Consider the following 15010-nt stretch of genomic DNA (forward strand, 5'->3'; position numbering starts at 1 on the left):
AAGAGGCTCTTTAGTTCCTCTTCACTTTCTGCCATTAGAGTGGTATCATCTGCATATCTGGAGTTGTTCTGACATGTATAGAGATGGTCAGTTTCTTCTTTCAATACAAATCTTGAATTGGCCAGAGAGGGTATTTACTATCATGACTACTTGTGTCCACAGTGTAGCCTACTTTTATTGGCAGGGGGTTTTTTTCTTCCTAACATTTCCTTCCCTTCCCTAAATCTTGTGGTACTGTAGATCAATGTGTTTGATTAGATTTCTATTACCCTCATTCAGTACTATAGTTTACTCAGACTAATAGATATGTTCATCTGTCAGACCAGGTTAAATTAGTACATTTTTATCCTCTTTTGCTTACCATTCAAGGTGGTAGATGTGTTTTGCTCCTGCCATTTTATTCTCACAACCACCCTGTGAAGTTGGTTAGGCAGAGTGAGTGTGATTGGCCCAAGTAAGGCCACCTGGCCAGTACCCATCAAGGCAGAGTAGAACTCTGAATGCAGCCACCCTGGTCTGAATCTATTCTAGTAACTAGTAAATACACTAGTTATTAAATTAGTTATAATTAGTAGCATATATAATCTTGAATCTCTATGGAAATAACCCAGGGACGCTTGTATGGGAATAGCCAACACTTAAAGCTGAGTCTACCAACCAAGTATCCTAACCAGAAATAGTTTTGCTTATCCAAATATTACATTTAATACTGTAACAAGGCTAACTGTTCATCTTCTATAACAGAATTATTAACAAAGCAGTTTGCTTTTATTGGGTATCACTCATTTGCCCCATTTCAGAAATTCCAGTTATCAAGGGCATCCCTATTTACTTGAATGGAGATGAAAGTGCCATGCAAAGTGCCATGGCATACACAAGATAGATATGCTTGTTTCAGACTGCTGTTCCAAGTTCCAGAGCCTGCTTTTTCTCACTCCAGAAGAACATACTTACAGTGAATATTTTGGCTTTCATAACTTGGAAGCTGGATCTGAAAAATCAAATATAGAAAAGTTGATGGCAATATCTGGAAAATATATTTCATACTCACCATGTACACTAATTTCAATGAAATACAACATGATTGAATGTAATGGTGGTTTATGTTCCCAGTGAGAATACACACAATTAGTGCAGTGCACTCTTGCCAGTATTGGAAAATTTGTAGTCCAGTGGGTTTTTGATAACATATATATGGGAATGTCCATGAGCACAATATGATTAATCTATGGTACTTGAACAATTTGAGAACATACTGCAGTCTGCATTCCCTAAAGCAGGGATAGGGAAACTCTTAAAGCCTGAGCTCTGTTTTCTATCTAGGAAACTCAGATACTACAGTGAAGGGTGGGCCCTAATGACAAAAATACAAAAGAAGTTAGCATATCGTAGTTTATCGTGCATACCGCCTTGAGTGAAGCATTTCAAACTGTTAGAATGTGGGGGAAGCATCACATAAGTTGGAACCCTGCAAGGACTGGATTTTGCCCATGGGCCTGAAGTTGCTCTTACCTGTTCTAAAGATACAAAATAACTTACTGTGAAAGACTTTCATTGGTTAGTTCTACCAAATGGTAGATGTGTCAGGAGCAGAGCCAGCTGGAGCCGGGAGTCAGACTAGATGGCCCAGGAGTCTCCTTCTGATTAGACATTGTTTCTGTGTTTCTACCCTTCTAAGGTTTACTATGCATGTTATTTCTGGCATCCAAATCAGTTTGGGTAAGGAACTGAAAATTCTCAGTTTCAGAGTATAATTAATGAAATTTGAGAAATTCTGGCAGTGGGCAAACTTTCTTCTTGGATGAATGAAAGGAAAAATCCTGGAGCTTCAGATAATAGTATTCCAGTCTGAGTCCTTGTCTCCTATCTGGGAACATCTAAAACAGGAAAAAAACAGTTTCAGCATATTTCAACTTAACTGGAATACTGGCACCAATGCTATAATTAACAGGTCAAGACATTTTCGCAGGCTATATAAACTGGTTTCATTGGCTTGTCTGTTTTGTTATTTTAACATTTAGATGCCTCTCATTTTGATGATTATATGAAGAGATTGTAATGTGCTATTATTATATTGGCTTTTATTCTACACTATTCTGGAATCCATCAAGATAAATGGCGGTCTAGAAATGTTCAAAAATGAATTCAAATAAATACATTTTGATAAGTGCTTTGATTATATATGTTTGCTTTGTTTTAATATTAGTATATAATTTTGTTATTTTTTCTTTTTTCCAGTAAGTATAAGCTTTGTAGAGAAGGGCGGCATAATTAATTTGCTTATTCCCTTTAGTAAATGGGGCCTATCAGTTCATAGCAAAGCTGTAACGGATTCTTCCCAGAACAGATACGTACTTTATGTTATTTTCTATCAAATCTGTGATTCAACCATACAAAAATCTTTACAAAATGCAGTTTCAGATCACATTTAGAGGGCAGCGTTGGTGATTTTTGTCTTTAAAATTTTGGAATTTATACAATGTAAAATTGACTTGCTGTATCGCAAAGTTTTTGAATTGCAGGTCATAGAAACATCAACCTTAAAGAACAGACATTGTTTTTCCACACTCCAGGGAAGGAAATTCATAGTCATATTTTTCAACAAAATGGATAATATCCTGTATGTATGAATGCCTTTATCCCAATGAAGAAGTTGTTTCCCTTTTTCTATCCCTGTAGGCTTGGCTAAAATTCTCAGAATATTTTTCACACAAATGCTTAGCTTTCTGGCATTATCATGCTCACTTTACTTCTCTACAGAACTTAGGCAGCTTATACATTTTTAATTTTGTGCTGATATTTATAGGCTACTTTTCAGCATATCCTCTTAAAAGCCATTTACAATGTAAAAATTGTTAGAAGGAACAAACTCCAAATCTTAAGGAACTTCTTCCTTTCAAGCTGCAAACAAAAAAGTGGCTGCAAAACCTTCTGGCAAAAAAACTCTTAGTGTTACATTACCTTAAGACAAAAATAGCTGAATGGCCTTGATATTTCACAGTATACGTTTTCCAGAAATTCTGAAGTAGGAAGTTTCAATATAATTAAGCAAAATATTTGACATCCTAAAACATTTGCAGCTTTGAATGTCAATAACAACGGAATAATCACCTATGAAGAATATTTCAAGCAATGCTTGATCCTAAGAATCACCTATTTTTGGTTTCAGCCTAATGATGGATATCAATATATTGCTATTGTGGGCCAATGTGACAGTGGATAAAGTGTAGGATGAGGACTCAGGAAATCCACGTTCTAGTCCCAACTCAGCATGAAGCTGACTGGGTGATTTTAGGCTAGTGGCTCACCCTCAGCTTAACCTACCTCACAGGGTTGTTCTGAGGATACAATTAAGAGAAAGAGAAGCATTGCATAAGTTACCCTGGGTTCCTTGAAGGAAAAAGCAGGATATAAATATACATACAAACAAACAAAAGAGTGTATTTGGAAATAATAGATTGCCACCAAAGTTGATGTCTTTTGACAGAAAAGCTTCTAGTGCTTTACAATTTTGGCCAGCATTAATCCAAAAGGAAAAAATGCAACAAAACAGCATTGTGGAATTAATTTCCCTATTGAAAACAACAGGCCCAACATGTTTGACTTTGGCTAGCTCATGCCCATTGTTTGGAGTGACAATTTCAGTTGACAGCTGGAAGTTACATACTAAGAGTGTTGCCTAGCATAAATGTAGGTTGTGCTGGCACTGTTTCAAGTACCTGCTTCACCTTGTATGCATGCTTTAACAGTCAATTATGAAAGACCTTTGCAAACATGGATTCAAGCTCTGAACTGTTTAGTAATCTGACAGCTCATCTTTGATGTGTGAGGACAGAAGCTCATTCAGAGGGACTCCAGAGGGACATATGTAATAAGAGCCCTGTTCCAGTGAAGGCTTTGTAAAGCAACTGTGTTTACTACAGGTATGTTGGTCACACAGTATTTGCACGAGAGTGGGCAACTTGTGGCTGCCTTGATGCTTAGGTTTACAACTCCCATCAGTCCTAGTTAGCATACCTAGCAATGAGGGACCATGGAGTTGTAGGCCAAAATGGCACGAGACCCACAAATTGCTCACCCCAAGAGAGCACCTTTGTTAACAAGAAGAACATACCTTCTGAGGCAGTGTGGTGTGATGGTCATGACAGGAGCAGGCAACCTGGTGTGCTTCAGGTGTTGGGCTACAATTCCATAATCCCAAGCCATCAATCGTGCTGTCTGGGGCTTACGAGAATTGTAGGCCAAAATAACTGGAGGATAGCAGGTTGCCTTCCCTTGGGGTACAATGATAGCAGACTAGAAATGGGGAGATGCAGATGCAAAGTAACAGCCAGCCATGATGCTTGCTGAGTAACTAGTTCTCAGTGTATTCTACCTCCATGAGGGTCATCATCTGATTACAAATGCTCTGGTGTCTTTATTGACCTGCTGCTCCCCACTGCATATTCACAAATGCACAGGAATGTATATTTAGTGACAATATGTATTTTTCTTGGGAACAACACAAACTTGTGTTCGTAGTACAAGAGGAAATTACGATCTTATACAAAAAACTGAAACTTGGTGGGTTGACTCGCATGACTGGAACTCTAAATTTGATGGATACAACGTGTTCAAGAAAAATAGGACAAAAAGAGAGGTGGAGTCACACTATGCATAAGAGACACTTATATCTGCACAGAAATACAAAAAGGAGCTTAGAAGCCCCACTGAAAGCATTTGGTTTAATTTAAAGGGCAGACAAAATGAGACAGTGGTATCTGTTATCGACTGACCCGTCAAAAAGAGGACAAGAATGCAACCTTCAAAAAGCAATTTACCAGTGTTTCCAAGAAGAATGATGTAGTCATTAATAATGAGAGACTTCAGTTTCCCAGTATACTGGGAGACAATTTCAACCAAACATGGCTCTTCTCAGAGATTCCCAACCTGCAATACTGACTGCTTCCTCCAGCAGAAGGTAGAGGAAGGAATAAGAAGAACAGCTATCCTTGGTTTGATACTAACAGGGATGACATAGTGGACAAAATAGCCATGGGAACCCTGGGAGAAAGTGATTGTGCAGTACTTGAATACTCAATTATAAAGGAAACAAAGGTTGTCCATAGTCAAATATATACTTTGGACTTTAAGAAAGCCAATTTTAACAAACTCAGAACAATGATAAGCTAGGTGCCATGGCAACTCACTCTTAAGGGAAAAGGAGTTCAAGAGGAGTGGGAAATTTTGAAAATGAAAATTCTCCAAGAAAAACTGTGAACAATTCCAACAAGAAAATGTATAGAAGACAACAAAATGTAGTAATAACAACAACAACAACAAAGGAAACTGATGTGGCTCCACAAAGAATTAAGTGACAATCTGAAAGGAAAAAAAAACATATTCAGAAGGTAGGAAGCAGGACCAGGTCACAAAGGAAGAATATAAACAAATAGCAAAGAATTGCAGGGATGGCTAAAGAAAGGAAAGGCTAAACCAGGAAATGAACTGAGAACAGCAAGGGATGCTTACAGGAAAACCTCCTTTAGATAAATCCGAAACAAAAGATGTGAAAAAGAAAGATGTCCAAGTGATGACAGATGACAAGGAAAAGGTAGAGGTGCTCAATTCCTCCTTTGCCTCAGTCTTCTACCACAAGAAAATCTACAACAAAGAGAGAGTATAAGCTGAAAGTGAGAAATGGCAGCCCAAGATTAACAGAGAAATGGTCAAAGAATATCTAGATGGAATATACATGTTAAAATCTCCAGGGCCTGATTTTGGAGCAAATTATTTTTAAAAAAATCAGTCTGAAAGCACCTTGAAGAAAATACAGTAATGAATAAAAAATAAATCCTATCAGACTAATCTCATTTTTTGACTGGGTTACCTTCCAAAGAGACAGAGGAAACAATGTGGACATAATCTACCTAGACTTTAGCAAAGCTTTCAACAAGCTTTCTGATAAGCAAATTAGCAAAAAGTTGATAGAAATTATTAGGTGGATCCAAAATTGGCCAATAAACCAGACTCAAAGAGTGTTCATCAATGGCAATTTCTCAAACTGCAGGAGGTAATGCAGGGGGCTGCAGGGTTCAGTCCTAGGCCCTGTGCTCCCAACATCTTTATTAATGATTTAAATGAGGAAGTACAAGGAAAGGTAATCAAATTTGCAGACAATACAAAACTGGGTGGAATAGCAAACACCCTTAGAAGACAGAATGAAGATCCAGGGCAATCTTATAAACTTGAATACTAGACTGAATGAAATCCTATAGAAATAAATATCTAGTCCTCCACCTAGGAAAAAGAAACCAAATGCATCAGTACAAGATGGAGAATGTGTGGCTCAACAGAACTGACAAAGAGAAAGATGTTGGAGGTATTGTGGACAATGGGTTAAATTTGAGCCAACAATGCAATGCAGCTGCAAAAAAGGACAAATGCTAGTTTGGGATGCTTTAATAGAAATACTACTCCCTCTCCCTCTGTGTGTGTGAGAGAGGGATAGAGAAAAAGCACTATTTCAGGTGATGGCATGGTTGCATTCAACAGCCTGGAAGCATCTCCTTAGTAAACTGCTACAAAGTACTGCATGGAAATAACACCAAGTAAAGAGATCCTACCTACAGTCTAAAGTGGTATAGATAATCATTGGCTAGTGATGAAAATCCTGAATCAATCTGGTGAGCGCCCATGGTCTAACTTCGTTATTTTGAACATTCATCCAAGACAGGTCATCAGCTGTATAGGCATTCTATAGTGAAGTACAAGCAAAAAAAGGTCAGATTCCTGCTGTAGTGATTGTATAGCTTAAACTTACATATTTTAAGTGGGGTTAAATGGGTGGGAAATTGCTTGTTACAGTGGGAACACAATGAGTTTTCAGGACAGAGTGGATCAAGCAAAATAAACACACATGCTCAAAACAGATTGCATTCAAAATCTCTCTGGATCTGGGAAAATGATCTGAAGGTGGACTGATCTCAACAAGGGAGTGTTTATGTATTTCTGTGAGAAAGGGAGTTGCATTACATTGCACTGTATCTAATATTCATTGAACTGATCCAAGGTAACAATATTACACTTCTAAAACATAACCTATTCTTCCTGGATCAAGAATGCATATTTGAACAAATTAAAACTAGGGCATGAATTTTATGCTTGATCTGATGAAATATATAATGGCATTTGAGTAAGCTGAAGTTCTTTCTGTAGTAAGCTTTATTTACCAACCATTTGAAGGGTTTTAATAGTACATAGGATACGTGTAAGAATCGTTGCCTTTGCATTTGTATTTCTGCAAATACATTTGGTAGAAATGATCTTCTAGACATTATGAACACTCAGAGATATGGAGCCATGATAAGTATTCATTATTACCTTTGCTTTTTAAAATTTCTGTCGAATTATTCTCAGGGCAAAATCCTATCTTACAAAATGTACAGTATATTGAGGATACACAGCAAAGGCATGGTTTGCTCTGGATACTACTTTGGAAAGCACATTGCTTCACCTTGGATTGATTTGGGCATGAATCACTTCATCAAGTGTCTGAGGACCACCTCACTTCATAAAATGAGTATAAGAAATTTACATGGGGAAATGAATGGCTATGCATTTTTTAAAGTTTCTGACATGCTTAGATAACATCTGCGGGCATAATATCTCCTTCCGAGTGGATGGAGCCTGCCAGATATTAGATTTGGAACAGACATGTCTGGACTATGGACTAAATGTCTTTAGAATTTTAAAGGGGGTTCTTTTTTATTTTTAAGCAGTGGAGGATCCTTATTTTGAAGAGATCAGTGCAGGGATTTTTGTACAAGGGTTTTGTGCAGAAGAGATCCACCTTTTGGCTGCAATTTGTATGAAAAAGGAATTCATTGTAGAGGTGCCCTCAAGTAAGCAATTTGCCAAACTTCAGGCATTTAGTTTGAACCCCCACCCCATGTTACTCAGTTGATATCAACTGATAAGTTCATTCTGCATCTCTCAAATGCACTGGGACTGGAGGTAAAAACAAAGATCCTTGCCAAGTTATCCTGTGGCTGGATGCTAGTGCTGTCAGTGAAGACACTACAGCCCTGCCTCTTCTTTCCACTCTTTCCTGCCTGGTGTTCTCTTTTAATGAAGAGGGGGACATGCAGTTTTTAAACTGACATGTTACTGGTTCTGTGTCCCTCCAAATATCCAAGTGTACTTGAAGAGCAGCTGAATTTGTTTTGGGATGTGTCAAAGAATCCCCATCTTACTTCAGACCAGCAAAATGGTCTGAAGTTGCTTGCTTTGTTTCTGGATTCAGCTTTTATCTGAAGTGGATGCATGCTGCTATGACACATTAAGACGTCAAATGCAATGGAAACCTTAAAAAACACTATCTAGACATACCTATTTTTAGTCAGTCTACTGAAATGTTTGAACTGGCAGTGGAGATGGCAATTCAACCAATCAAGGCAAAGGTGTCTATTTTGTCCTGGACAGCATACATGCAGGCAAGTTACTTCTGTGACACACCTTCCTAGTCTATAGTTTGTCTTCTACTATTGTTCCCTGATCCATTGAAGTCTATGATTGTATGATTTGCGGTGCTGTACATCTAGTGAAGAAAGAAGCTGAGTTTCTGAACCCATCTTGCTTGCAGAGCAGCCATTGAACACTGTTGCAAAACACATTAAGCAAATGCGGCCTGAGCCCATGACGGGAATATGTTTGTGGTTCTGCTTGGAGGCCTTCCCATGCAGCCTCACGCCCCCACCCACTGCTCTGTTGCAGCCAGCTCATTAGTTCATTCTATTTCATGTCAGTCAGCACTTCTGCAATTGCACACACTTGCTGCAGAGAGGCAACTCAAGGGCACCACCACTTCTGCTGATCGCTGCTGCTGCAGTTTTCTAGATCCCCAGAGTCTGCCCTTCAGGGTCTGACAGAGTCCAGAACTGACAGCACTCTGCAGACTTCTCACTTCCTGCCAAAATAATCACAGATACCTAGATGTTGAGATGGGAATCGTGTCATTTGAGAACACTCCACTTATCATACAAGCCCACTGATTTCATTTTGGAGATACATTTTTGCCTTTGAACATTGTTTTCAAGGTTATGACAGAGAAAGTCCACCTAAATATAGCTGCAGGGAGGTGTCATCCTTAAAGCAATGATGGCCTGATTTTTTTTTTTTTTTGCTAGACGGCAAGTATATGCTCCACACAAGCCATTGCTGTCCAGATTTTATTCTGGGTTAGTGTTCCATCTCTGCCTTTGATCATAGCAGGAATCATTGCAAGCTACTATGTAAGACCAGACCAAAGTGAAGTTTACATGATCTTGGCCAGATTACCCAAACATCTGTTAGTATTCAGCTGCAATGCCAAAGCAAAATTCAGCCCAGCTTTCAGCAGAATGACCAACAATGCTGCAATAAAAGTGTAAAGAGCTATCACCACAAGTTACTGTTCTTGCTGATATAAGGAGTAACAAAACACATTTAAATCATTATGAGAAATATTACAAAATCCAACAGCAGCAAATTTCTATCAGATGATTCGAAATTAGGTTTAACAGACAGAAACAAAAACCTGAAATAGGTAAGCTGGGTTAGCAGCCTTTCTAAAGATGAACAATAACAGAGTGGTGCTTAAAGTAATCATCTAGGTGTCCCTTCAGAAAAGGCCTAGCCTCTTATGCCTGCTCACTGTCATCTAATGAAACACAGAGAGCAGGGCCTCCAGTTCTTGTCTATAATACTCAAGCAGGCTCATGAGAGGAAAAAGTTGGTTCTTAAGAGATTCCTGTGTGTCTCTACATAAATTGTATATCACATGATTGAATGTCCATGGGAAGTTGAAGATATCTTACAAACCAGCAGTCCTACAAACTCAGAATTCTAAGGAAATATTCTAGGGATGTGTGTTTCTAGAATGTTGTGATTCTAGGAGTGCCAGTTCATGAAAAATTTGCAAAATGTGGAGATTGCCAGGTAATTAATCTTTTCACAGGCCTGTAGGTCGGACATGGAGAACTAAAAGCAGATCATGGGGAATGTTGTCTCACTGTGCTACAACCATGTGGGGGAAAGGTAATTATTGTGCTAACAATGATTAGAATAGGATAAATTAAAGGGTAAATTTAACTTTATTAGCCAATTACCTTCTCTGCTGATTATGATCTGAAATTGTGGGTGCTGCCACCTGTTTTGGAACTGCTGAATAGCAGTTAAAAGTTTATGTTGGCTGCTGTCACATTTTTTGCAGTTAAGACTCCAAAAAGGATTTTCCCCCCTCCCCAAGTACTTTATTCATATTTGTTTGAACTCAATCCCACCTGTACTGGATTGATACTTGTATGCAGTTTTTGGCATGACTGATCCAGGTTCCCTGATGAACCAAAAGATTAAAAGAAGGAAACTTGCATTTTATCCTGAGAAGGTGACTGGAAAAAGCTTGTTCTGTACATAAAACAGCTAAAAAAGCAAATAAGAGTTCATGGTGAAGCTATTTCTTCTTACTTTTTTTAGTCATTCCTGTCAAACTGTTTCTAGTCAAAGTCTTTGGTGCTGGGTACCAAATGCACTAAACACACCATGAACAGATATGAACAGAAGTACAGCTGAATGTTGACATTCAACAAACAGTGCCCCATTTTAAAAAAATATGTACACTCAGCTTACTGTTAAGTGTTCTCTGAATTACACAATGCATGGGCCAGCTCCGTTCCCTGCAGCGCCTATTCTTCTGCATCATTTATCCAGCTGAATTGTCTATGGAAACCACTTACCAGAGAGTTAAATGTTGCCATGAAGCTTTTGGCACATATTTTAATCATCTTTGAGCACATTTCTGAAATGCAGAGATGCTTGATTTTCCAGGCAAGCATTTCATGTAATTAGAATTCTGCACATATATACATGATTTATAGAGCAATCTCATCCTTGAGTACAGACATAAAAAGAGCTGTGCTGGTGAAACTGAAGGCCTATCATATCCAACATTGTGTTCCCACAAGGGATAACAAGATGCCTCATTTCAATTTAGCTTTTTAAAAATGTGTGGTGCCGCTGATGATTATAACAATAACAATAATGAAAAGCCACACAAATGGTATGGGAAGAGGGGCATCCTCCCACTTATGTTCCCCAATAAATGGCATACCACCTCCAATTCTGGAGGTAGAATCAAGCCATCATGAATAGTAGCCTTTGATAGCATTAACTTCTGCAAATTCATTTAATTCACTTTTAAAACACTCTGATTTATAGCCATTACCACATGTATGTGCAGTGTGAAGCAGCACTTGCTTCTATCCTGAATCTCATACCATGGAATAGAATCATAAACTAGTAGAGTTGGAAGGGACCAAGAAGGCCATTGGATCCATTGAATCTTAGAGTCCTCAGTGCAGGACTCTAAGCCATCTCTTGGATGTCCAGAATGGCTCTAGTGTGGTGCAGCCCATCACCTTCCCTTGAGGAAAGTTTCCTCCACTTTCAGTAGGAGGAAGTTATCAGGAACACACATTAGGAATTTATTGGAAGGGTCATATTTGGCAGAATTTGTCTGCCAAAAGATCCTGGGGAAATTGAAGTCCCTCAGAACTAGTACATCCTGCCTCCTTGGAAGAGCAGCAGTCAGCTTCATGGGATGACCCCAGTTTCTAGTATCATGAGTGAGGGAGAAAATTTACTCTCAATCCACTCATCACACCATGCATAATTTTATTTACCTCTACCCTGTCTCTCATATTCACTTTCTTTCGAGCAAAATAGTGCTACGTGTTGTAATGTTTCCTCATTGAGAATTTGCTTTTCATAGGAAAAGTGCTCCAGACCCTACATTGCTTTTTTCAGCCCCACAATATCCCTTTTGAGATGAAGTGGTCAGAACAATAAACAGTATTCCAAGAGTGATCTGATATATTCAATATCACTGCACAGCTCAAGTTTCCTGAGATGTTCACTACAATTAAAATCATAAAATGAAACATGATAAAATATAAAATTATAAAACTTAAGTACAAAATAAAAATAAAAGCCAAAATGAAAACTAACAGCAGTGCAAATACTTAAAGTACATTAACAGATTTAAAACAACAGAAATTGAAAGGCTAAAATCCTCAGGAAAATACGGTCTTTGCCTGGTGCCAAAATACTACTAGCAAGCCACTAGGGAGTTTATTCTACAATTAGGATGCCACAACAGGAAATTCCTTCTTAGTAGCTACTTGGAAGTAGTGGTGATTTTAGATTTTAAGCATCTAGGCAGGTATATATAGGAGAATATAATCCTTCAGGAAACCTGATACCAAGCTGTTTAGCGCTTTGACTGTTAGTACCACCACTTTGAATTAAGCTCTAGATGATACAACTGACCTGCCCATGAATACATTGAAGTATGACTAGGACTGGAAATTAATTATTTGGAAGTACATTCCACAGAGAGCTATGGGATTTACTACCAAGTAAGAGAATCTAGGATTAAAGTGCGTGTAAACATTTGTTAATTAACAGACTCATTTTGCAGATGGCAGTGCTAATAAACTATTGGGATATTTTATACTAGCAGCTCTACACTGCAGAATCAAAACACACAGTCCATCACATTGCACCAGTACAAAAGAAATTGCAATGGAATCACAGCAGAAGACAAATGCATTCATCTGAAGGTAGGAAGAAAGAACAGGCAAAGATGGGAGACATCCTTCCTGCTACTTCCTTTTTCAAATGCAGTGGTGCTGGTGTTCAGATTATATTGCTAAATTAATCATCTGACTTGAGGTTTGCTTACACATAGAAAAGTGATTACTTCTGTTTAATGAGATTTGGGAAACCAAACCACTAGGCAGATAAAAGGAATGAAGTGCATCAGATGACTGCTATCAGGGAAGTGATGAATCACCATTCATGATCAGCTTCAAGGCACTTATATGCTAATGTACATTGTAAGGAAGACATACTTGAGTGCCCTTTAGGTCAACTTGAATTGTACTTTCATATTGTACCCCAAATGACCCATAGAAAACTAAAGAAGAAATGACTCTTCCCATGACCTTTCACCTATTAGGGCTTGTCAGTTACTGTGGTCACACATACATATATAATATTGCACAGTAACATATACATATATAAGTGCGGCAAAATGTAGGGAATCCCACATCTCATTTTGTTTCTAGTCATTATCATGCAGGTGTTGCCTGAAAAGACCCCAGTGTTCAGTAGTGGACATTTCTATACTTTTTATGTCTTTACAAGTTACTGTCTGTACAGTACCTGCTCATTTTGCATATGAACCAATTAATAAAGCAAAACACAGCTAAACTATTGCTTTTTTCTTGTTTCTAAGTTGCAGCAGTAGGAACAGCCTTTGTGAAACATCATTATGGGTTTTAATCTCTTAAATATCGTTTCCTTTATTAATGGTCAGATAGCCAGAGACTGACTAGGAACTCTCTTGCATTTTTTATTATCTATATTTTTATCTGCAGGGTTTCCAATATATTTTGAAAAGATCCACAGAATGAATACTTCCAGACTAAATCCCTTCAACTCCACTGAAAAGTCTGATACGCATTTACAATTTCAGAAATGTGTACATGGTGTTTGCCCTACTTAAGACATAATATACTAGATGCTACTTTGTATGTCCTTTATACATTCAACAGAGCCTTCATGAGACTCAAAGAAGAATAAACACATCAAGCCAAACAACCCAATTTATAAACAAAGAATCCTTTGCTGAAACCACTCACTGCTATGGATTATTAAAAGTCATGCATATCCTTGAGAAAAAAAAAATGGAAGAGCTAACATGAATACAAGTAATCACACACACAAGGTTAGTAAGCATTAACTGTGTCTGGTTTGCCTGTGTGTCCTCAAAATTATAGGAACCATTTTTCAGAAATTATCCTTGCAAAACTGCTGGCAAGAGTTTTAAGAAGTAAATAAAATATCTTTAAAGCACTTTAAATTATTGCCAAATTAAACCTATTTACTATATTATTAATGGGTGCAAAGATTTAATTAGGAGCATTAAAAGTCTTACTCATTATACAATGCATAACTAAACTAGTGAATTAATTGCAAACTGCTGATGGTCTGTGCTCACATTGCCCTTGTGTCCCTCCCTCTTCAGCAAACCAATATTATTTTTGTAAGGACACAAAACAATTCAATGAGAGTTAACTAGTGATTAATATTTCCTGTTTTTCTTAATGCAAAGCTTTAGCAACTGTGTGACATGACTTCCTGGCAGTCACTGAGAAAGCAACATGCAGAAATGGCATTTAAATTGAAACACAGAATATTGGTAAGTGGTCAGTCATAATTCAACTGCAAACAGCACTAAATAGGTATTTAGAACTATACCAAGCAAGCTAGGGAGGAGCACAGTTCCCTTGGCAAGGAATGAACCAGAATTCCTGACTGCTCTAGCAAAGATGAACAAAAGCCATCAAATATATGCTGCAAAATATATCTTGCCCTTTACCTCTCCTTTGGTTGGTTAATGTGTTTCTTCAGCTGGCTTTTCACTTCACCCAATTCATTTGCTTTACCTCATACAACTGAGCAGAAGCCCTGCCCATTTCTTCCCACTGCTTCCTCTAGCCTTTATTTTTAGTCTAGTGCTTCTCTGTTGATCAATTTTTTAAACAAGAATCCACATTTAGAGTTGAGCAAGGTTAAAAGGCCCTTCTTGTCAGAATCAAGGCAAGCAAAGGCCTTGTATTCTACAACACGATAAAAAATAAAGGCTGTGACTGAGTTTTCCATCCAAGCTCCAGCAGTTTACCCTTACTTGAAGTTGCCTTGGCTTATGCATGAGTGAGCAGGTGATGGATATGATACAGGAAGGGCTCTGGCTAAAGGTTTTGACAGCCAGTGGCTGACTTCACACATAGCAAGAAGCCAGGCTGGAAACGGCACAGGCATGGTTTGTTTTGTGTGTGAACCCCGCAAGCATGGTGAAATGCAGCCTCTTTAGTTTGCATGAAACAATACAGAGAAACACCGGGTCATTTTAAGGCAGGGGTCTCAA

The 15010-nt window shown here is 38.2% G+C and overlaps 1 protein-coding gene and 1 long non-coding RNA gene across 2 annotated transcripts in view; one reads left to right on the forward strand and one right to left on the reverse strand.

Moving 5' to 3' along the window:
* The window catches only part of ZDHHC14 (zinc finger DHHC-type palmitoyltransferase 14), a 91367-nt gene continuing 76357 nt past the window's right edge, over positions 1 to 15010 (reverse strand). The window contains exon 9 of the mRNA XM_044422137.1: positions 1 to 991. Within this exon, the coding sequence (XP_044278072.1) occupies positions 932 to 991 (60 nt within the window). The 3' untranslated portion in view covers positions 1 to 931. The remainder of the gene's footprint in view (positions 992 to 15010) is intronic.
* Positions 13635 to 15010, forward strand: part of LOC123019326 — a 5662-nt gene continuing 4286 nt past the window's right edge. The window contains exons 1-2 of the long non-coding RNA XR_006413909.1: positions 13635 to 13807; positions 14195 to 14281. This is a non-coding gene — a long non-coding RNA (uncharacterized LOC123019326). The remainder of the gene's footprint in view (positions 13808 to 14194; positions 14282 to 15010) is intronic.

The sequence above is a fragment of the Varanus komodoensis genome, unplaced genomic scaffold (assembly GCF_004798865.1).
Source record: "Varanus komodoensis strain SLA01 unplaced genomic scaffold, ASM479886v1 scaffold1, whole genome shotgun sequence".
NCBI classification, from domain to species: domain Eukaryota; kingdom Metazoa; phylum Chordata; class Lepidosauria; order Squamata; family Varanidae; genus Varanus; species Varanus komodoensis.